This window comes from Equus asinus, chromosome 2 (genome assembly GCF_041296235.1).
Source record: "Equus asinus isolate D_3611 breed Donkey chromosome 2, EquAss-T2T_v2, whole genome shotgun sequence".
NCBI classification, from domain to species: Eukaryota; Metazoa; Chordata; class Mammalia; order Perissodactyla; family Equidae; genus Equus; species Equus asinus.
The window spans coordinates 25,387,731-25,410,323 of NC_091791.1; the positions used below are offsets into that span (position 1 = coordinate 25,387,731).

Below are 22,593 nucleotides of genomic sequence, written 5' to 3' on the forward strand. Positions count from 1 at the left end.
ATCAGAACACATCCCCCCAGAGACTTTCATTTTCATTTCAGAGTTGCTTCATCTTCACTTCTGATTGATGTTCGGTGGACAGTAGTTCCAACAATGCAACCTTAAGTTTTTCTGCCCTTTCCCCCAGGCTCTCAGCCAAGTGGTTAATCATGTGTAAACAAACCTTTACATGCACCAGAGACCTCCTGATTAAAAACAGCTCTGGGGTGAAACCCTTTGCAAGGAATCCTCTGTGTAAAGAGAAAACTACCCCACCTTATATTTGGTGAGCTGGGAAGTTCACATATCATGTTTTCTTAAAGTGAGAATTCTCTATTACAAACAATCTTTCTGATCAGTCAGTTTACTCTGAGAGGAGCTCTGGCTTCTTGCTAAGCACAGGCAGTTGACTACTCTGTGACTGTGTAGGACAACACATTCATCTCTAGAAGTTACAAGTGTATGGAGCTCTCTTCCTAGGTTATTAGATTGGCCCTGGGGTTCCAATTAACCTCGCCTGTTTGCTGGGGAGAGTGCCCATAGCTTTCATCAGATACTCAAATGAGTCCAAAGAGAGTATAAACATATTCCAGAATCCCTCAGTGAGGAAGAAGCCCAGGGAATGTCCTCCTTACCTGTAGCCACCACAAGTCCTGGGGCTGTCTCCTTGCTAGAGATTCTTCCTGAGGAATATGGATTTTCAGAGATCTGCAAGTGCAGGTGTAAGGAGCAGAAGGGCTAAAATGAACCAGAAAAACATAGCTTCATTCCAGGAAACTCCTGACATACACGCCTGTCCTACCAGAGATGGGGCTTCCAGATGTTCATCTTCCAGAAACAGCAAGGTATTGCATGGGAGCCATATACTTAGTTTTGGGCAGGAGTTATCTCTACCTGAGATAGCCAGGATGTTCGTATCAGATGCTACGCTGAGCACCATTCACAGGCTCGTTCCTCTCATTGCTCCCCCCACAATTGTAGGCCTTCCCCTCTCTTCCTCACCCTCACCCTATCCATCATGGGCCAGCTCATGAGTGGCTTATGAAGCCTCTCTAATCATCCCTTCCCACAAGATGACACTGACCTTCTCCCATATCTAATCCTGACCATCACACTCTGCTTCTTGGAACGCTAAGGGGCCACTGGGAGGGATGAAAGGGGAAGCTAAGAGAAACAGTCTCCAGGTCCTCTGCTCTCTTCTTTAACCAGATTGTCTCCATTTCTATTTGTTTTCTGTGTGGTTCCTGTTGACAATTTTACTTAAAATGTTTGAAGTCATTATCTAAAACTCATCTAAGTTTCTGTTCTTTATTAATTTACTTATTTATCCTCATTAGAGCATTCTTAAAAGTGATTGGGGATTTGTAGAAATGTATCCTATATAATAAATAAAAATAAGATGATGAAATTGGGACAAAGAAAAATAGGTTAGGAAAATAAGATGAAGCCATGGGTAAGGTTTGGGGAAAGAAATGCATGCTGTGACCAGCTCCTAGAGGTAGGCACCCATTTATCTCTGACCTTCCTAGTACCCCAAGCAGAAAACACAGAGTTGGACTGAAAACTACAAAAGGGAAAGGCCCTGTCTGCCCTATTTACCACTATATGCCCAGTTTTTAACATAATGTCTAAAATGTGACAAGTAGTCAATAAATCTTTTTGAATAAGTGGCAAAAGGCAACTTTTTTGCTAAGGAGAAACATAACCATTTCTGGGACCTTAGAAGAGTTTCTTGCATAGGTCTTCATTAAGAGGCTTTCACTGTTAATTATGTGTCTTCCCTCCCCACCTAGAGTTGCAGCACCTGAGGGCAGAGACAATGTCTTATACGTCATGTCCTCATAGTGCCTACCCAATATCTCATACAGCAGGAGCCCTGGGAATGCTGATAGATTAACGACTGTCCCATGTGGACACACCAGCCTGAGCTTTCCTGAGCTTCCATGGCAACTTTTGCTTACTTTGACATCTATCAAGCACTTATCAAACTGGATCATATCAGCATCAGTTAACAGGTGTGTTACCCCTACTGAGTTCTGTCTGGGACCGTTGAACACAAGCTCTTTCTCTTAAATGTTTCTTTATTACTAGGATTTGGAGAACATAGTATTTTCTCAGTAAAAGTCTGTGGAACTCAACTGAACTTTCCATCCAAGTGATATGGCAGTCTGAGTCTACAGGTCAACACCCTGGGAGTTGCAGGAAATCCCTGCCAAGTACCAGCCAAGATCCTAAGACCCCTGGATGGAAGAAGGCCCCTGACGCAGCATCCCCAGGTAACCAGTCTGCCCTGTGGACCTCACACGAGACTGGGTAACTGACCAGCAGGCAGTGTACTGGGCTTCCTCTCAGGTCCACGTCTGGAGCTTGCAGCAGGCGCCAATCCCTGCCCTTGTTGTAAGTGATGTATGTCTTCACCTGGTCATCCACCTTCTTGTTTGCCAGGAATATCCCTTTGATACCTGCTACCTAGGAAAAAGGGTGAGAGATGGAGAACCATGTTGGGCCAAAATGCCTCTACTCTTCGAGAAGCCCAAGCATTTTCCACAGGGTACAAAAGAGGAGAAGAGGAGGCACACGGTGAGAAATGCCATATGCCATGTGGTCTGAGAGAAGTTTAAGTTCATCTCTGCACCCTCCATCCCCCAATCCAGATGTCCCTTTCCCTCTTATCCATCTATGTTTTCCCACTTTACATGCCTCTGAACCTTGTTCCATGGAACCTATGCTTAATTAACTACTAACATTCCCTCTGTGGTAGAAGTGGCTGATAACAAGTGAAGGAGTCTTCTTTTCTAGAGCATGGACTGTTGCTAACGAGGGCTTATAGACAGGTTTTGAGGGCATCAAGGTATAATTCTTAATGGTGGAAGTCCAGGTACCCCAAGTAGGAGTGAGATAAATATTTTCAAGCAGATGACCCGGTTTGACAACCTGGCGTCTATCTCTGGCTGTGTCACTAGCACACTGTGTGACTTTGGATAACTCATATCAACTTTGGGTCTCAGCCAACAGTCACTGAAATAGGTAGAATAAACCCTGCCCTTCCTTTTTTCCTCAGTTGACTGGCAATGGACACATGAAATAATGCAGAGCTCTCTTGCCAGAGTTCCTGATATATTGGGATTTGCACACTCTTGATATTTTACAGGGAGAAGAGCATTACCACACAACAAGTAGCTAGAGGATTAAAAGAGACTGATGATCCAGAAGGTTCTGGAGTGAGTACATATTTGACATGAACTTTTTTTTTTCTTCCTTTTTCCCCCAAAAGCCCCCTGGTACGTAGTTGTATAGTCTTAGTTGTGGGTCCTTTTAGTTGTGACATGTGGGATGCTGCCTCAGCATGGTTTGATGAGCAGTGCCATGTCCGCACCCAGGATTCGAACTGACGAAACACTGGGCCGCCTGCAGTGGAGCTCACGAACTTAACCACTCGACCACGGGGCCAGCCCCTTGAAACAAACTTTTATTCCTTGTATGTCTACGTTGTGGGCCACAAGAACAGATATTGAGAATGACAATACCCTATGCCAAAGAAAACTTCCCTCAACTTCTTGTACAATTCCAGCATGTTTCAAAGCTGAAAGATAATTCAAATAGTTCAAATACATATAAACAAGAGGTTGAATGGCAGATTTTCTGGATAATAGATATCTCAAAATTTTAATTGTATTTATCCCTCTTTCTGTGAGAATCATGGTTAAGTGAGGTTTGCTGCAGCTCTAAGAGACTGCCAGTGGGAAAGGATTCCACAGAAGGAGCTTTTTTATTTTTTTAATGACATAATTTAGGTGATGAAATAAGAAGGTTTTTTTTTTTGGTAACCTGACTGGCCTTGAAAGAGAATGCCAAACAAAATGAAAGCAAACAACAAACAAATGGATGGAGTATGTCAGAAGGAGAACAGAATTATCTGGGAAGGACACCACCAGGGGAATTTGACAAACAGCCAACAACGGAATTGATTGGATTCCTCATTTGAGCAGAGGGTGGGTAAGGAGAGAAGCCAAGGCAGGAGATGGGCAGTGGTGGCAGAGTTATGCCCTTCCAGAGACATACCCTCCCTGCCCTAGCTGCTTAAAGTCAGTGCCACTTTAGGAAGGCTGGCATCTTATATGCTCATTGAGGGGCTATGAGGCCCTCAGATCACCTCAGTCTTTAAAATCAGCTGCCAAGATGTTTCTCTTAAACCTGATGGCTAATTATGCCTCACAGAGAATGGAATGTTTCTTTAGAACCTTCTGCCTGATGGAGGCCTTTTGGTATTCTCTCGTGCAGAGCTGGTGCCTTTTCTGCTGGACCACAGAGTAATGATTCCAGAGAACTCTCTCCCCCAAGCCAGCTGGCTCCCCTCCAATGGGTACCCACTTACTATTCACTTCCTGAAAGAAAATATACAGGTCAGACAGACTCCTGAATCTTCTCTTGCGGGACTCCTGTCACCCCCATGCCCTGCCTCCTAGTTTGATGCACTACAGCATGACTTGCTAGCCATTCAGCCACCTCTTGTCTTCTGGATGAGCATGTTCAGTAAATGGAATGGTCACGACCATATTTTCCTACCACCTGGATGGGCGTTTTCTGTGTGCCCCACATATTCTGAGGGCAAAATCAGGAGAATGGGGGCTGAAAATATATAGGAAGGAGAGATTTTCAGGAAACCCATCTGCAGCTCTGAAGGTGTTTCTCCTGCAGTTACACATAAAGCCACAGCAATCTCCCTCCTGTCTAAAAGAATGGGAACACTTCCCATTTGTATGTGGATTGTGCAAATCCCTTACATTATTACTGAATTGCTTCTTGGCTCCATATCTTGCATAAATGGACTATAAGTTTGGAGGGCACTTTGCTTTTGTGTAGCCCAGGCCAAGAGCTTTCAAACTTTTTGACTGCAACCAAGTATGAAATACATCTATACTGAGCCTGGTAGACCCATACCCATATATGCATGTATGTGTACACACGTAGGTACATATATGTCTCTGACACAAAAATATCAGGAAACACTACTTATCCTTACTCACTATATACAATGTAAAGGAATTGGAAAATGAGACACATATTTTAACTCTTCTCCATCCAAGGAGGTATACTGCATCTAATGAACTTTAAACATGCTTCCTCCCACTGTTGCTCGAACTCAGAAGCATGGCTGCTGTCCTTGGCCCCAGCAGTTGAAGGAGAAGGATACCAGCTTGGTGCCCACAGCAGAGGGTAGTACAGGGTGTCAGGTCTTCATGGGCCACCTTCCCCCAGGGAATCAATTTGAATTGTAAAGGGAAGCTGACAGTGGCCCATTGGCACAGCACTGAGTCCAGGTGGCACCGTCATCTGTCGCTCACTTCCCTGAGCCCTCAGGATAAGGAAGCCAGGGCTCCACTGAGAAAAGCAATTACTATGGTCTTCCTTGGGCTGTCCCTAGAGTCGGGCCTGTGGGGAGGGGCCGACGAAGGTCATTTGGGAAAAACGTCCCTGTGGAGTCTATAAGCGGCTGTCCATCTGGCCAAAGATGAGTCAGCTAAGGTCACGGTGAAGCAGAAGGTAGAGGGCAAGCACTAGAAGGAAGCAAGGAAACGTCAATAAGATGAGCAAAGAGACCGGAGCACTAAGGACGGCTCAGAGAGTTGCATTTTATCCTTCTAAGTATAGTGGGGTCAACCTGATTACTCATTAGGAGTTTCAAATTATACCCACAGGGAGGTACCACGAGGCCCCTATCAGAATGGCTATACACACGCACATACACAACTGCTAATGCCAAGCATTGAGGAAGATGTGAAGCAACTCGAACTCCCATCCATCTTTGGTGGGGATGCAAAATGAAATTGCCACTTTAGAAATACATCGGTGGCTTTTTACAAACATACACCCACATTCAACCCAGCAATTCTACTCCTAGGCATTTATCCATGAGAAATAAAAACTTGTGCTCATGTGAATGTTTATAGAAGTTTTAGTCATAATCATACAAAACTGAAAACAACTTAAAGGTCCTTCAGCTGGTGAATGAGTAAACAAACTATGGTACATTCACACAATGGAATACTACTCAGCAATAAAAAGGAACATCTATTGATGCTCAACAACATGGGTGAATCTCAAATGCATTATTCTTTTTTTTTTTTTTTAAAGATTTTATTTTTTTTTCCTTTTTCTCCCCAAAGCCCCCCAGTACATAGTTGTATATTCTTCGTTGTGGGTCCTTCTAGTTGTGGCATGTGGGACACTGCCTCAGCGTGGTTTGATGAGCAGTGCCATGTCCGCGCCCAGGATTCGAACCAACGAAACACTGGGCCGCCTGCAGCGGAGCGCGCGAGCTTAACCACTCGGCCACGGGGCCAGCCCCTCAAATGCATTATTCTAAGCGAAAGAAGGCAGATTCAAAACACTGTCTACTGAAGGATTCCATCCAGATGACACTCTAGAAAAGGCAAAATTGCAGAGAGAGAGAGATCAGACTGGTGATTGCCAGTGACTTTGGTGGGGAGGAGGATTGACTATAAAAGAGTTATAAGAAGGAATATTTTTGGGGTAACAGAACAGTTCTATATCTTGTTTATGGGGGTAATTAAACAACTGTATACCCCTGTCAAAACTTATAGAACTGTATACCAAAATGGGTAAATTTTACTGCATATAGATTATACTTCAAGAAAAAAATTAACGTGGAAACAAATGCATAGTGGGAAGAGCCTGAACTTTTTAGTAAAATAGACATGGGTTCATTCAAATGTAGAACTACCATTTACTAGCTGTGTGATCTGAGCTAAGTTACTAAACTCTGCATCTCTGTACTCTTATAGGCACAATGGGGAATGATACCTACCACAAGGAGATATTACAATAGATAATAAGAAAAAACCTATAAATTGTTTATGCAGTACAATACCATAGCCACTAGCCACATATGACTACTGAGCACTTGAAATGTGGCCAACGGGACTACAAAATTGATTTGTAATTTTATTTAATTTTAACCAATTTAAACTTAAATTTTAAAAATGATACCTGATTTAGTTATTGGCAAACTTTTAAGTATGTTTGGAATAATTTGGGCGTGTGAATCCACTTTTTCTACTGTAAATTTTATGAAATGTAAATGGTGATCGGGTATTTCTGATGAAAATTTAGCACATGAATTGAGACGTGTGGGAAGTGTAAAATACACCTGGGATTTTGTAGACTTAGTATTGAAAAAATATAAAATATCTCATTAGTAATTTTTTGTATTTAGTATATACTGAAATGATATTTTGGTTAAATAAATTGTATGATTACAATTAACTTCACTTGCTTCTTTTTACTTTTTTAATGTGGGTAGTAGAAAATTTAGAAGTGTGTATGTTGCTTGCATTATATATTTATTCAATGATGCTGGTCTAAGACATTGCCTGGTATGCTGCTGCTATTATTATAAGGAGTTACAAATTGGGTGCTTAATATCCAGGAAAGCATTGAAGAAAACCCTTCAGATCAGCAGTTCAGAGCATGTGTCTGTAATATAACTGAGGGTGTTCAAAAGAATATTTGTTTCTTGATGTATCAGTAGGGAGCAACTAGGAAGAAATGTCATTTATAGTTAGGATGTGGAGGCACCCCAACAGAGCTCTATATGAAATGTGTCAGAGGAATCATGATGAGCACACATGATGGACTATACTCACCGTCAACACCAGCCTTGTTTTGATAGAGTGGGCTCTGACATCTTAAAGAAGAGATTATTACTTGACTTTCAAGAATTACATTCTTGCGGGCCGAGCCCAGTGGTGTAGTGGTTAAGTTTGCACACTCTGCTTTGGTGGCCTGGGGTTTGATGGTGCGGATCCTGGGCATGGACCTAGCACCACCCATCAAGCCACATTGTGGCAGCATCCCACATAAAATAGGGGAGATGTTAGCTCAGGGCCAATCTTCTTCTCAAAAAAAAAGGAAGAAAGAATTATGTTCTCCCCTGATTAGTAATTACAGCCACGATGATATTGTACTTTGAAGCAAGGATTGAAGAGAAAACAAGCAAGTGACTCTCTGTACAGCAGGAGACTGCTCCAACAGACCGGGAAACAGACCATGTCTCCACCTTACTAGGTTTTAGAGAGTTCAGGGGGTTGATCCCCATTGGTATCCAAGGTCTCTCAGTGCCAAGACCTGCAAGGTGAATTCTCAAATAAGTTCTCACTTTCTCTGTCCCCTTCCCAATGTAAAGAAGAGGCACTTGAGAGGTCCACGTGGAAGATGGAGTGACACATCAGTAGTTTTAAGTGACCATGGTCAGTCCCAGCCACCTCACATCCACGTTACCTAAAGGCATCCCTGGCATTTCAGAAAAGTGAAAATAGATGTAGTATCCTATTACATTATAATTTAAAGTTACACATTAACTTGCACAGAGAACTGCATCATGCATGCGCATATCATTTGCTAGATATGTAGACAAAGGAGAAAAACATAGACAAGTACTTTCACAGAGAATAAATGCCAACTTTTCAGTCAACCTCTTCACTAGTATCTTTACAGTCTTTATCCCCACTATTTCTCAAGGTCACTCAACATTTCACAAAAATGGACCTCTACTCATCAGACTCTGGTTTTCTTTTCATGCTGGAACTCCACCAGGCATGCCTTTTTCCCAGTCTCCAATAATTCCCCTATTAAGCCAACTCATCTACAAGTCTCCCCAAATTCCTCAAGGTAGAACTAACCTTCCTGCTTAGTGATCCCACAATATGGGAGAATTGCACCTCTAATCCAAGTTAGACCGTGATCACTATTAGGGTAAATAGTCACTCTTATATCTTTCCAGTAGCTTGTGAGTCTCATGCACCAGCCTCATCTCATCAAACAAAATACACTCCAAGAAAGTGTGTTAATTTAGCTGAATTGAATGTGAAAGCTTACTGGTTTTCCCAGCTGCTTTACTCAAGGGCATTCAGAGTCCAGAAAAATTATAGTCTCTTTGCTAAGTGGCCATATGGTACACAATCTCAGTTTCTATGAGAATATCCACTGAATAAGGTTAAAGTCTAATGACTCCTAGAGACTAATTAAATTGAGCTTTATCTCCAAATCACAGAATGTATCTCCAGGTGCAAAACAGTATCGCCCTCTAAAAACTTTCAATATGGTCATGGGTCTAGATTACGTCAGGATCCAATTTATTCCCTTGGTATTAAATTCCTTCTAGAATCTGAACTCCAACTACTTATCCAGCACTTATTCCTATACTTGATAAGCATCTATCTTACACAATTAGACTGACTGGCTCATAGTCACACAAATCTACACCACCTGTCCAATTCTTGGCTCATGCCATTCTTGACATTTGGAATGCCTTCCACTTCTTCCCTTCTTCCACCCCAGAGTGAAAAGACTGATCAGATTGGTAACATTGAGAAAAAGAACTAGGCAGGTATAGCTCCTCCCCATCTCCAGTATTTTTGGGATCTGCCTGCAAAGATCATATCCTCTGTATCTCAGTGCTATGGTGTCATAGGGACAGGTTTCCAGAGTAGAGATTGTCATTTTCTATTTCTTCCAGTGACTGGATGGATGAGTCCAATTCTGGGCGCAGCATTAACAAACCCACTTCCTCCTACATAAGTTAAAAAGGCAATAAAGCTGACATTTGCTCTCCACTTGTCTCACCATTTGTCTCTGTCTCAGTTGGTTGCAATCTTGGGCAGATAAAAGAGGAACTTTGTTTATTGACCCCCTCAAAGCCCAACAAGCTAGACTGCAAGCTCCCTGATGGTAAGAACCATTGCCTTCCTCATGGGCTTGAACACAACATAGGGGCACAATCAACCCTGATAAAATTGAATGGAGAATGAGCTCTACAGTGCTTGTTTTAGAGAATTTGCCTTGCCTGGTACATCTTGCTTCTCTACAGATGCAATGACACCATGCATTTTTTTCTCCAACAAGATTGAAAATGCAAGACCGACTTCAGCAAGAAGAAAAAAAATTACACGTATCTAGGCACATTCTTCATTTTGATTTATGCTCCACTTTGGATCACAGTGTCTCAGTGTTCTAAATGACCAAGGAGTTTCAGACTCCCTTTCTTAGAAAAGGAACAGCACTGTGGCAAACTCAGCCACTGTATCAGTGGGGTCAGAGACATAGGGATTTCTCAACTGAAGGGTCATCAGCAGCAATCTCTACACTCTCCTATTTGGGATCTGACCACAGGAGTATGAATAGTGCCGTTATCTCTATAGCCTCACTTATACAAACAGGAACTTGGTTGGAATGGCAACGTTCAGTCCTGGGAACATTCATCCAAACCTTGCCAGGAGATGTGACGTACTGCCCAGCAACAAAGGTATATTTCTGTTTCCTGGCATAATTAGAGACATGGAGATGTAAGCTTCCCAAAACCATTTACACCCCTTGGTTATCTCTACCAGTCTTCACAACTCTAGGAAGAAATCTGGGACATTTCCCAAACTGAGACCTTGTTGTTAAAGGAACTATTTCAGAACTTGTCAACTATCTCCTAGGAAATCAGGATAGTTCTACTGATTTTGTTTTATAACCAGCAACATCCACTTCTATTTTTTTTAATGTACTTCCGTTCGCCTTTGTGTAATCCTCTTTCTACCTATTAAAATAACTGGAATCTTAAATGTTTCTACCACTCTCAGTAACTGAGCAGCCAAGTTAGATACCAGTGTATGGATGCTGGAAATTTGACAGGCACTGCTCAGAAGAGACAACTGTATAAAGCAGAAAGCCAGGCACTGACCTCTCTGTTCTGAAAACCACTCCCACTTCTCAAAGAGGAAAACTCACAAGGGATCATCTCACCCAAGCCATCTGAGGTTACCACTCACAACAGACAACTTGTCCTTCCACGAATGAATGACCTCAACCAGCACAGCCTGTGTGAGTTTGACCACCAGTCATTAGTGAATCTTGGATAAGGACACGCACTTTCTTTGCTCAAATCTGTCCATCACAGTGAGGTGGTCAGTCATGTGCCCTCACTGTGGCCAGGGCTGTCAATGGTCACACACTGTCACTCGATGTATTAAAAAGCACTACATCCTTAGGATCACTGAAACAATTAGTTTTTCTCTCATTCCTATGTAGAGTCACTTGGTTTCCTAGATAAATTATTCTTTAACTCATGATCACATTTAAAAACAAAACCTCAATATAAGTGAAAACTCAGTAAGGCGATCACATTAAAAACAGTAACAACTCAATATAAGTCAAGGCCAGTTCTTCACCATACCAAGACGGTGGCATCTGGTGGCATTTTAGGGAAACCTTCATGCTCAGCACTGATATTCACTTTTCTTTTCCTATAAAATTTGTTCATAAAACATGATTTTCCAAATAACTTAAGAGTCCATAAGAAGCAGCATACAGTTGAAAAAGGGACTTATGAGATCACATCTAGGCCAGGTATCTTCATGTCTGGCTTGTAATCATGCTCATACATACAAGAACACCGACTCTAGCTGCCATTCGCTGAGAGTTGATTGAGTCAACCAGCACACTAGTTGCTTTATATACATTATCTCTTATTCTCACAACAATATCCTTAGGTAAATATTTTATTCCCATTTTACAGGTGAATGAATTGAAGCAAAAAGACATTAAGTTCTTTGTCCAAAGTCACACAATTGCTAAGTGGTACAGTTGAGATCTGAACCCAGGACTATGTGACTCCAACGTTTGCGTTTTTACCATTAACACTCATGAAAAAGAGAGGCAGATCCAAGTGCAGGCTACATACCTCATACAGCTCAATAATGATGTTTCCCATTAGACCTCGGCTGCTCTTAATGTTCTCCATGGCCAAGGTGAAGTAGATACCACGGGTGTCTGAGATGTAGAGGTTGTATGTGTCGTTCTGGTTCCATTCTTGGACTGCTGCAAACACTTGGTTCTCATCGGTACTGATGATGTGCATGTCCTATAAGAAGACAGCAGGTCTGTAGGGCAGCAGATATCCACATCTCCCTGCCCATCGGGACCCAGAGTAATTATAATGACTTACAAAATGGTTGAGAAGAAGCTTGAGTTATAGGCAATGTTAAACAATTCTGTGTCGGACCAAGGGTATAAATTATAAGTGTCATGATTTCTGTTCCTTGCTAAGCAACAGTAAGATGGGTATAAAGGGCTTTGGTGGGTATCCTTTTCCATGGCTTCAAGGGATTCATCAACTTTCATTTTTTTATTTTTATATCTGAAAGTTAGTGTTGGTGCTAACGGAGACATTCAGCCTTGCAAGAGGAAACTGACACTTGCAAAGAAGACAGGCCTATCCCTTTGTTAGATCTTCATTTATATTTTCAAACTTTTTAGTGCAATAGTTTCCACACTTTTCTTTGGAATATTCAGAGTCATGGGGGTTTCAAGAAGGGTGGCATGGAGGCATAGCCAATGGGTGGGGCTCTGGACATTCAACTCTGTTTCAACCAGAGCAGCATCACATGAATCTGTTTTCTACTGAAGTTCTGTGTAATGTTTTATGAGTGAAAGGTGAGGGGGATTCTGTTACTAATACAATAATATTTGAAAATCATGGATATAGAGGTAAGGACACTCAACTTGGAATTCAGCCTTCTGGTTCATGATAAAAGCTCTGCTATAAGTCAGCTGTACAATGTTGAATGTAACAGTCTCCATGAGCTTCAATTTCCTCACCAAAATAGTGAGGAGGTTGTGCTACCAATGAAAATAGTTAATATTTGGCACAATTCTAAGTCATCTAAAAGTATTATTTCAATTAAAAGTCAAAATAATTCTATAATGGAAGTAGTATGATTAATCTCATTTTACTGAGGAATAAACTAGGGCACACAGAAGTTCACCAACTTGTTTCAGATTACATAGTTCATAAGTGGCAGAACCAGGTTTTGAACCTCTGTGATATGACTCTAACCTCACTGCTAGCTTCTAACCATTTGGATATATAGTCTCTAGATCAGAAGTTGGAAACCAAAGACTCATGAAATGAATATGAATCACTAATGTTTGGGTGGCCATATCCTCTACCGAATACCTGAAAATATAGTCATCTATGTGGAGTCAGCACTCATTGGAGTCTCTGCCTCACATATTCAAATATTCTTTACACATTACACATTACACATTAATTTTAACTTCCTTGTCCCTGAAGTCACTTCCTGGTCCCTGAAGTCACTTGACTTTGTATTTCTGGAGTGGATCATTTCCAAAATCAAATCTAATAGTTCAAATTCAAAATAGCTTGCAAAAGCTAGTTTGCATACATGGCTAGGCACTGTACAGAGATTATCACAGACTCAAGTCCTCACTGAATGAACTTACACTGTCAGGAGCGAATATTGACATGGATAAACATTTGACAAGATGGGAGTAGTTGAACAAATGCAGAATTATAAAAATGTATATGCCAAAGAGTAGTATCCCAGGAAAGTGAAGGAGAGGCACCCTCGTCCCTGTGGTGGAGAGCACTGGTAGCAGGGACACAGCAATTGGAGTCAACAGTAAATAAAAATAATCAGGCTGGATGCAGCCAGTACTTTATTTGACCACCGTTTCCCAGAAATGGTTTCAACAAAAAAAAGGAGGCAGCAACGTCTATCATGTCAGAACCATGGAAAGCTCCTCTAGGATGATTTTTAAAAGGAGCAAGTCCATTTGATTTGGACAACCAGGAGGTGGGAAAGTGAGAAAGCAAGTTCTGGATCTTTTCATTGGAGATTCTCTGTTAGCCTCTGGCCCTGAACTCCCTAGGTCACCTTGACTAAGATCCCACTTGCTCATTTGTGCTTACACACCTTGTAGAATTACAGGTTCCTGGGGAGCCGCTTAAAAATGGAAATAAGGCTTACTCTTAAAAACCATGTGATGAAATCGTGCTGTGTTGGTGTGGAATGAAAGCCCAAGAACCCAGTAGGTGGGGAAATAGCAGCTGCAGGAAATACGGATTAAATCCACTTACCCTGTTAAAAATGCAATAGAAATGCCTGGCTTTTCCCAGATGTTTTGGTCATAAAAATGAATGAGTTAAGTTATTTCAGACTAAACTAATGTAAAAGAAGTGGAACAAAACAACTTAAAACACTAGGGCATGGCCAGGACTAATCCTGCCAGACTTGCTGTGAGTGCATCTAAGTTTAGAGCTGCGCTGGGACTGTGTCACCTGGTGAGGAGGTACTCCAGGCCCTGAGGTGGAATGAGGCTCTCTGGCATCTAGGATTATGGGATGTCTGCTTGAGAAATCCTTAATTTGCCAAAGCCACTTAGCTAATAAAGGATATTACTAAGATTTAAACTCATCACTATGTGAATGAAAACAATAAACTCCATAGCAATGGGGGTTTATCTTTAGAGTGCATCAAAATGACTTGGAGATCTTAACAGTATGCAGACTCATAAGTTCCACCGCTGAGATTCTGATTCAGTGTGTCTGATGTGGAGCCCTAGATACCACCATCAGAACAAGCCCTCCAGATGATTCTGGAGTATGCAGTCTGGGCATCACTCTTTGAAAAGTTCTGAACTATGTGTCTCTCCAAATAGGTCTTACAGTAGACTAGGAGTCAATTAATAATAACCAGAATATCAAGCCTTCAAGAACAAGGAAAATCATTAATAGTTAAAATTGGTTCAATAGGAATCTGAATGATAATAAAGCTTATTTCTTGAATCTTGCTACCTCAATCTTATTCCAAAGCTTGCGTCACCTCCTTATTAAGACAACCTTGCTAGTCCTGAGAACATGCATGAAAGAGATCTGATTGATGATGAAGAAAGAAACTGAAGGAGGTAAAATGCAGTAAGAGCAAATCCTCATTGAGATTTTACTAAACCTGGAATTTGGAGAGTATGAGACATAACCATAAATATGTTTTTATTTGGAAAACAATGATAAATAACACTTCCCCATACCCTCATAGGAGAGTGCCTGACAACACAGTAATTTGGGAGAATCATAGTTGCCTTCTGAAAACTTAAACTTGTGAATTCCTAGGTGAACAATGGTGAAAATATTTCCCTGCTCTTAAAACATTTTCTTGTAATCTTGGCCTAATGTAACTTCACTCATTACGGAAACTCCCATGTTCTTCAGCATTTGTCATGTGCCAAACATTATAAGAGAAAGACAGAGGAACAAAGTGTAGAAGCTGACCTCAAGAAGATGCCCACCTGGTGGTGGAGACATCACCTACTCTTGTGGTCTTTTGTGAATTTGACTAGGTACTGCAATAGGAGTTCGGAAAATGGTGTTAGGAGTACAAAGGCTTATAGGTGAGAGAGAGGCTGGAGCCTTCAAGGAAATGCATGGAACTTGGAATAGCTTTAAAGCAGTTTTCCTCTGAGGGAGGAGAAGAAAGGGAGTGGCCACATCACAAGGGGTCTGTAAGGCACACCTGAGTTTTACCCAGAAGGAAGTAAAAAGCTATCACAAGACTTTAGGCAGGGGAAAGGGAGGACTAGAGCTGATCACTGCAGAGATTTGATTGGAGAAAATCAGCTTCATTGCATGGTCACGTTCATTGTGGGAGCAGTGTGAAGACTGGATTTAAGTAGGGCAGGGAGGAAGCCTTCAAAGGTGACTGCAACAATCTAGGTAGTAACACATGAGGGCCTGAACTAAGGAAGTAGGTTTTCCATGAGAATCCTACGAACTGGACTGGTGAGATATTAAGGAGGTAGAACGTACAGGGAATAACGCAGAAGGACATGTCTTTAGCATCTCAGGTATCTGACTTACAAAATTCTCTGGTTTTTTTACAGTGTCCATTACAATCACAATTAAATAATCACTTGTATAATTATTTGTTTGAATGTCTCTCTCATTAGACTGTACATTCGCAGAGGGCAGACACTATGTCTTTCATATTTATCACTTTATTTCTAGTACTTACCATGGTATCTAGCACACAGTAGACATCCAAAAAAGTGTATTGAATAAATAAATGGAGTATGTACGTAAACATGGAAGAAGGATAAGATATAAGAGATATAAGGTAGAGACTATGAGCTCATTTCTGGAGTTTTTAAATGGGACCTTAAGGGGATGTACTTCAGATAGGCAATTGGACATATAGTCCAGAGTTCATTGGAGAGATATGGGCTGGGGCTGTGGATATAGGAGTCATCAATATAAAGAGAAGGGATAAGATCACTCAGGAACCATGCAGAATGCAAGGAGAACTTAAGGATGTCATCTTTTAAAGGGTGGCAAAGGAAGGGGATCCAGAAATGAAACTCAGAGTAAAATACTGCCAAAGGGGAGAGTATCAGGTATGGATATGTTTTTTCCAATAGTGTCAAATGCTCCAGAGAGGTAAAAAAAGATAAAGATGTAGAAATGTCTGTTGGATTTGGCATGTAGGCGGCCCCTGGTTACAAAGGCTAGAGGATTTTTAGTGGAATAGTAGAGAGATGGGTGTGGGAGAGCAGAGGGCAAATGGCAGTGGGTTGAAGAGTCAATAGAAACGGAAAAAGAGGTTAGAATTACAGATAACTCTTTAAGAAGTGCGGCTGGGCTGTGACACAGCAAAGAAGGAGAAATCACTATTTGGGGAAATGTAAAAAGTAAGGAAAAGTTTCCTAAGGAAATTAAGGAAAAGGTTAATATCATTACCATTATCATTATAATAAATTTTCTAAAACATATTTCCCTCTCCTCTCTTTTATTATTCAAAATGGGATTAATCATATTCTACTGCTGAATAAAAACAAAGCTAGACTTAGGTAAGGAGAGACTTTGAAAAGATTACTGCAATAGAGAGATCACTCCAACCATAATATCTGCAAGCACCTCAGAGTGAAGGCAGAAAAGAATTACTTTTAGAGAGAAAAGTAAAAGAAGGCTAGAAGGAACTGGGTGTGGGGAGCGGAGTGAGCAGGTGGCACGATCCAGCAGTTAAATAGGAAAACTGTTTTCTTTAGGGTCAGGTGATTCTCAGAGAGGCTGTTGAGAGGAGTTGTTCTGAGTTCCAGCGCTTGCTTGGGCTCCCAGGGCTCGTGTATGCTCAAGAGTGGGCCACAGTTCAGGGGCTTGGGCAAAGGAGGAAGGCTGGACAAATTTGGTCAAGTCAAATTAGCAGGCATTTTCTCTAGATAGGTCAGTGGGACAGACAGTTCAGCTAATCAGTTATGAGACAAAGAATGGGAATCTGGTCTTGCCATAGGTAAACACAGGGACATATGAGTCTTATCAAGGCAATGCGGAAGGGGGTTCTTTGCAGTAAGCCATGCCCAGGAACACAATAGGGCAGGGGAGTTTCTTAAAAGTTGCTGTTTTCCAGGATCCCAGTGCTCAGGAAAAGTGCACCATTGTCATTATCAAACTGAGTCTCATATAGAAAAAAATAAATAAAACCCAGCAATTTTTCGCTTGTAGAAACGACTATTAGAGTAGCAAGTTAAGAAAAAATCCAGAGTCTAAGAGACAAAAGACAGTCTCTCAGACTCCGAATGGTAAAGTGAGGGCACACTGAGCCCCAGGACAGGCTGGGGAGCACAGAGCTCCTCCCCAGGAGGGAATATGCCCTCTGGATCACACTCCTTCTTTAGATGCAGCCAGCACTTTACACTTGACCAACAATGAGCCTGAATCCTTGCACCTCTGTCAAATAGTATCATGATGCCCATTTCACAGATGAAAAGACCTGGGCTCGTGGATAAGAAAGTGGCAGAGCTGGGATGAAAGGAGGGTTTCTGCTCATTAGCTCCATCATCTTTTCCCTAGGCTGCTGTGGCTCCCTGTCAGCTGTCTCCCCACCCTCTCCTGGTGGGCGCTTTTCATGGCTATGGGACTGAGAGTGCCAGCCCGATGCCCAGGGACTGGGCTATGGAGGACTCAGTACAAGGTTGCTGCTCCTGGTAATGCTGTTCATTACTAATGGCATTCATTTCATACTCTGAAAAACACTCCAAAGCCACAGAGTGCCCCAGGAGAGAGTATTTTGAACAGACAGGCTGGGAGTAGAGGTGTGAGGGTAATGATGACAGGGAGCTTTTCATGTTTTTGTTTTTAAGCAAGATGCCCAGCAGCCGCCACAGCACCACATGGAACAGCAACAACTTGCTTAAAAGCCATTTTCATTTTTAAACAATGAAAAGAACCAATCTCCCTCCACCCCCTCTGTCCTCACCTCCTCAGCCTAGGCTATGAAAATCTGGGCCAATGCTGACTAATAAAGGGGATCAATAACCATCCAGCTATTTTCACAGCAGCCCTCATATTAATGACAAGCTGAACTAGATGAAGTTCTATAAAAGGGGCCACCACAATAAATTGCCATGGGGTTGCTAATCACTAATGGAGTGTTCTGGGTTGTGATCAATTCCGGGCTTCATTTGTCCCCACCTGCAGCTACACTGCCCAGGGGAGTGAACTGTTTGCTTTCCTGAGAAGGTTAAAAATACATAAAATATGCACACATACAGAGGCAAAATGGGCCCTACACTGGGAGATGGCTTAGAATGTTCCCAAAACTCTTCTCCTGGGCCAATACATGGAGATCATCAGATTACTGTGAGGGGTCATTCTCCTTCAGAAAGAGCATGATTATGAATTTCTCCTTCCTCATAATCTCCAGACAGAGACACTTCTTTCCTGCTTGAATTTAGAATATTTGAGGGGTACGTCCTGGAACCACAATACTATAAAATGGTCCTACAAAAGCCAATGGCCGAGAGGGTAGAGAAAATGAGAAATCAATTCCCATGCCTCCTGAGGCTACTTAATACAGTCCCTGTCCATCTCATCTGCTTCTCCACCTCTCTCTCTCTGTAAGCCAGTCTCTCAAGATGTTTTTTAGTTTGTTAAATAAACCATACTCTCTCTTAAAATAGAGGCTGTGCATTTATTTTCTACTGCCTTCCCCAATCCTTGTTTGTAGGGTTAACTCCTCATCCCTCTTGTATCAACTTAAACATCACTTTCCTTAGGAAGGTTGGCCTCACTATCCATATTTGGTTAGTTCTAACTATTAAGCTGCAATAGCCCTTGATCTTCTATGTCTACAACACTCCCTACATCTACCACTGCTTGTTCAGTGTCTCTCTTCTCTACTAGAACACAAGCTCCATGAAGCAGGGACTGTTGGTGTCTTACTCACTACTCCCTCCGTAGAGCTTAGTTCAGTGCCTGGCACAGACTAAAAACTTAAATGGAAGAAAGAAGAGTTCAATGGATGAATGAAAGAAGAAACAAATGAACGAACGGATTCATACATGCATACACGAATAGCTAAATGAATAAAGTGACTGGGGGTAGACAATTATCCATTTTCTTATCCCATAATCCCTCCTACCTCTGTACTCATTTAGCCTTTCATAATATGTTTCCTAGCACCAGCTTAGAGACCCAGTCTTTGAAACATTACATTTGATATGTGCCCAACCTGAGACTTTGTTTCTCTGTAGCCTCATTAGGTGATACAATTATATTGTGTCCATGTTCACACTGAGGTTCTAAGATTCATCTCCTCCCAGAAGCCAATGTTCACAAGGGATGAGGTCGCCAAAGTTTTCTGATTTTCCAATAGAAGAGTTAAAATGCAATTATTTGACATTAACATTATAGTGAATTATTCCTTTTTAATTACTCATAGTGGCAGAAGGGAGCTGAAGCATAGTCAATGCATTTATATTTAGCATTAAAATGTAGAGAGAGACGAAAACCGCAAGACTCATCTGTGCACCTTTATGCACACAGACACACAGCACCTGTGCTCCCGCCTGGGCTATTCTGAGCCTGGCCCTCTATTTGGCAGTAAGGCCCTTGCAAAAGAGAGGGGCCCTCAGAAGAGATTCCCATGCTCGTGCACCTTTCACTACCACCCCTGGGAAATCACCCAAGGTTAAACCAGCTGTTTGAGTCATAGGAAATGAAAGCTCTTGCCTGCATACCCTGCTGAGATGGGAATACAGAACCCAGGTTCAGCAACATCAGCAGAGGCCAAATCCCGCAGTAGTAAGTCAGACTGAATGCCAGCTGTCTCCCAGGCAGAACTCAAACCCCCGTGGCAGCCCAAAAAGGCAGCCTCTCCCTGCTGGGTGGTCTGGCAGGACCAAGGACAGCAGGTGGTGCGTACCTTCGGCAGCGAGTACTTGGGTAACTTTATCTGAGCGAAGGCCTCTCTTCTATAGGACACGTAGTAGCTGGCTCTTCCACCAGTTGTTACCTGGATCATGGGGGAAATACAAAGAGGTTTTAGATGGGCCACGGATCATGGCCAAGATGCAAAGTATTAGCCTTTCCATCAACAGCGACAATAGGTTTGTGACAACCTTTTAGAGAATACCCCTTGCTGGCTTTGAGTCTCCAGTCCCACAGCACCCTGAGTGGCTCCCAGGTCATAGTGTTTAGACAATAAATGGGCAATTACAACAGTCTTTCTCCATGACTGTCGCTTCCCAAGAGAGCAGGGACTCTGCATTTGGTCACTGTGCCCTGCATAGGGTACACACCTAATAAATATTTTCAGCTGAAAACAAAGAAGCTATCAATGTGGGCCATACTCATGATCTATTTATTCTTTTGTCTTTTTTTTTTTAACAGTTTTTAATCCATCCCAACTATGACATGGTTGTCAAAGGAATTTTTTTTCTGGATCTGAATATCTGCTATTGCTCAAAGTTCTCATTACCTTGAAATTAATTACACTTCTGATCGGAGCACAAATTTTTTCCTTCATATCTACAAATCCATGCATTTAGGACATATTTATTGATTTTTCCATGTGCAAATTACTTAAATGCATCAAAGGTTAGAGAAAGAACTCTAGCTTTGAAAGTCAGAAATCTTAGGTTTGAGTCCCAGCTCCACTGTCTCATGGTTGGGGAAGTCAGGATCTGTAACCTCATTTGTGAAGGGTTGGATTCTTAGAGGAACCTGGAAACCACTCCAAGAAATGATCCTCTGGCCTGGGCTTGCTGAGAAGTCCCGCCAACATGGCACAGCTCTGCAGATGGCTGCTCTCGGCCCAATTATCCTAACTCAGGGGAAATTAATATTCAGCAGAGAAGATAACATAGCCTGTTCAGAGAAAAGAGCAGGAGGACAATAGCAACCAGGCTTCTGTGCTGAGGAGACAATTACTGGAGGCACACGCTCTCTTCTCACTAAGGTCCAAGCACTTCCTGGAGACGAGCCAGTCCTCCCACTCTGGTCCAAACCTGGCGCCCATCCACAGCGGCTGCTGGGAGGAGGAGGGGTGTAACATCTCTATTGAAAGCCACCCATCGCTCCTCACTCTGAGAGATGGCATCTCCCATGGCTCCCCCTTGCTCTGCACAGATTGGAAGCCCACAAAGCTGGCACCACAAGCTGCCAAGTAGAACAGATGTTAGAGTCAGCATGAAGGTAGAACCTTGGAAAACACGTGGTGCAAAAACTTTGGCTGTGAACCAGCAGGAGGGACTGGTTTTCTCCCTCACGTTCAACGCTATCCTTACATCTCTATTTTCTAATTAGAGTCATTCTAGTCTTGGATTTCAGGACTTTTTTTTTTTGATAAGACATCTGTTCTGAGTCTATATTGTTCCACATTGGCTTAAAAGATCAATGAGTTGCTGAGAAGTCTTTTTTTTCTCCTTTTTTAAATGAATCTCAACTGTATAGGACCACATTATAATACAACCCTTGGTCCTAAACCAAGGGTCTCAATCCTTGATTCTACACAGCCCCCATTAGTTCTTGCATGATCTTATTTATTTGCTTGTTTGTTTACTTTGGTTTTATTTTTAATTATAAAACCCAACACATGTAAATATCCCTGCCAACTCAAGAATTAGAGTTATAGTTTTTCAACTTTAGTATGCATCTGAATCACCTGGAAAGCTTGTTCAAACCCAGACTGCTGGGCCCCACCCACAGAGTCTCTAATTCAATAGATCTGGGGCAGGTCCAAGAATTTTCTTTTCTAATATGTTTCCAGGAAATGCTGATGCTGCCGGTCTGGGGACCACACTTTGAGCAGCACACAACCAGGATGTTGACAACTGATAAACACCTCTGTGCCCTGTGCTTCTCACCTGTCCTGACCCCTGTCTTCCTCCCACATTATAGCTACTTGCCTGAATTTTGTGTTTACAATGATGATAAAGTTTTGTTTAAACTGAGGTAAAATCCATATAACAGAAAATTAACCATTTTAAAGTGTACAACTCAGTGGCATTTAGCACATCCACAATGGTGTCCAAACACCACCTCTATCTAGCTCTAAAACATTTTAATCACCCTCAAAGGAGACCCCACAATATATCCTCTGATCACCTATAATATGCTTAAAAACAAGCTCTCAACAGGACTCTTGAACCTCAGCAAACTTACCTTGGAGAAGAAGACCAGCATCAAAGAAGGCTGGTCCCATCACTGAATGCCGGCCAGAGCTCAGCAACTAGCAGAAGCTTCTTCCCAAAGACCCCAGTCACCTCCATAGGGAACAAGAAGACAGCACCACAGAGCAAGGCTGGGCCCCGTGGGGTTTCCACATCACCGAGGGCCGAGGGAGAGCAGAGTGGTCCCCTTGACAGGGTGATTGGTCCCGCCAAGCCGGCAACTCAGCCCAGCCAGGCCTGTTCCAGCCCCACACAAGCACAGACTCTCTTTCTCACAAGCTCACCTGGGAGAGTTTGTGCTTGAGT

The 22,593-nt window shown here is 42.3% G+C and overlaps 1 protein-coding gene across 3 annotated transcripts in view; it reads right to left on the reverse strand.

Moving 5' to 3' along the window:
• Positions 1–22,593, reverse strand: part of SORCS3 (sortilin related VPS10 domain containing receptor 3) — a 568,071-nt gene that overhangs the window by 88,334 nt on the left and 457,144 nt on the right. For all 3 annotated transcript variants that reach the window (XR_011493944.1, XM_070483671.1, XM_014844779.3), the window contains exons 8-11: positions 20,040–20,129; positions 11,726–11,905; positions 2,302–2,448; positions 615–717 (exon numbers count right to left, since the gene is read on the reverse strand). Coding sequence is in view for 2 of the 3 variants with exons in the window: in XM_070483671.1 (XP_070339772.1) it covers positions 615–717; positions 2,302–2,448; positions 11,726–11,905; positions 20,040–20,129 (520 nt within the window). In the remaining variant the exon portion in view is untranslated. The remainder of the gene's footprint in view (positions 1–614; positions 718–2,301; positions 2,449–11,725; positions 11,906–20,039; positions 20,130–22,593) is intronic.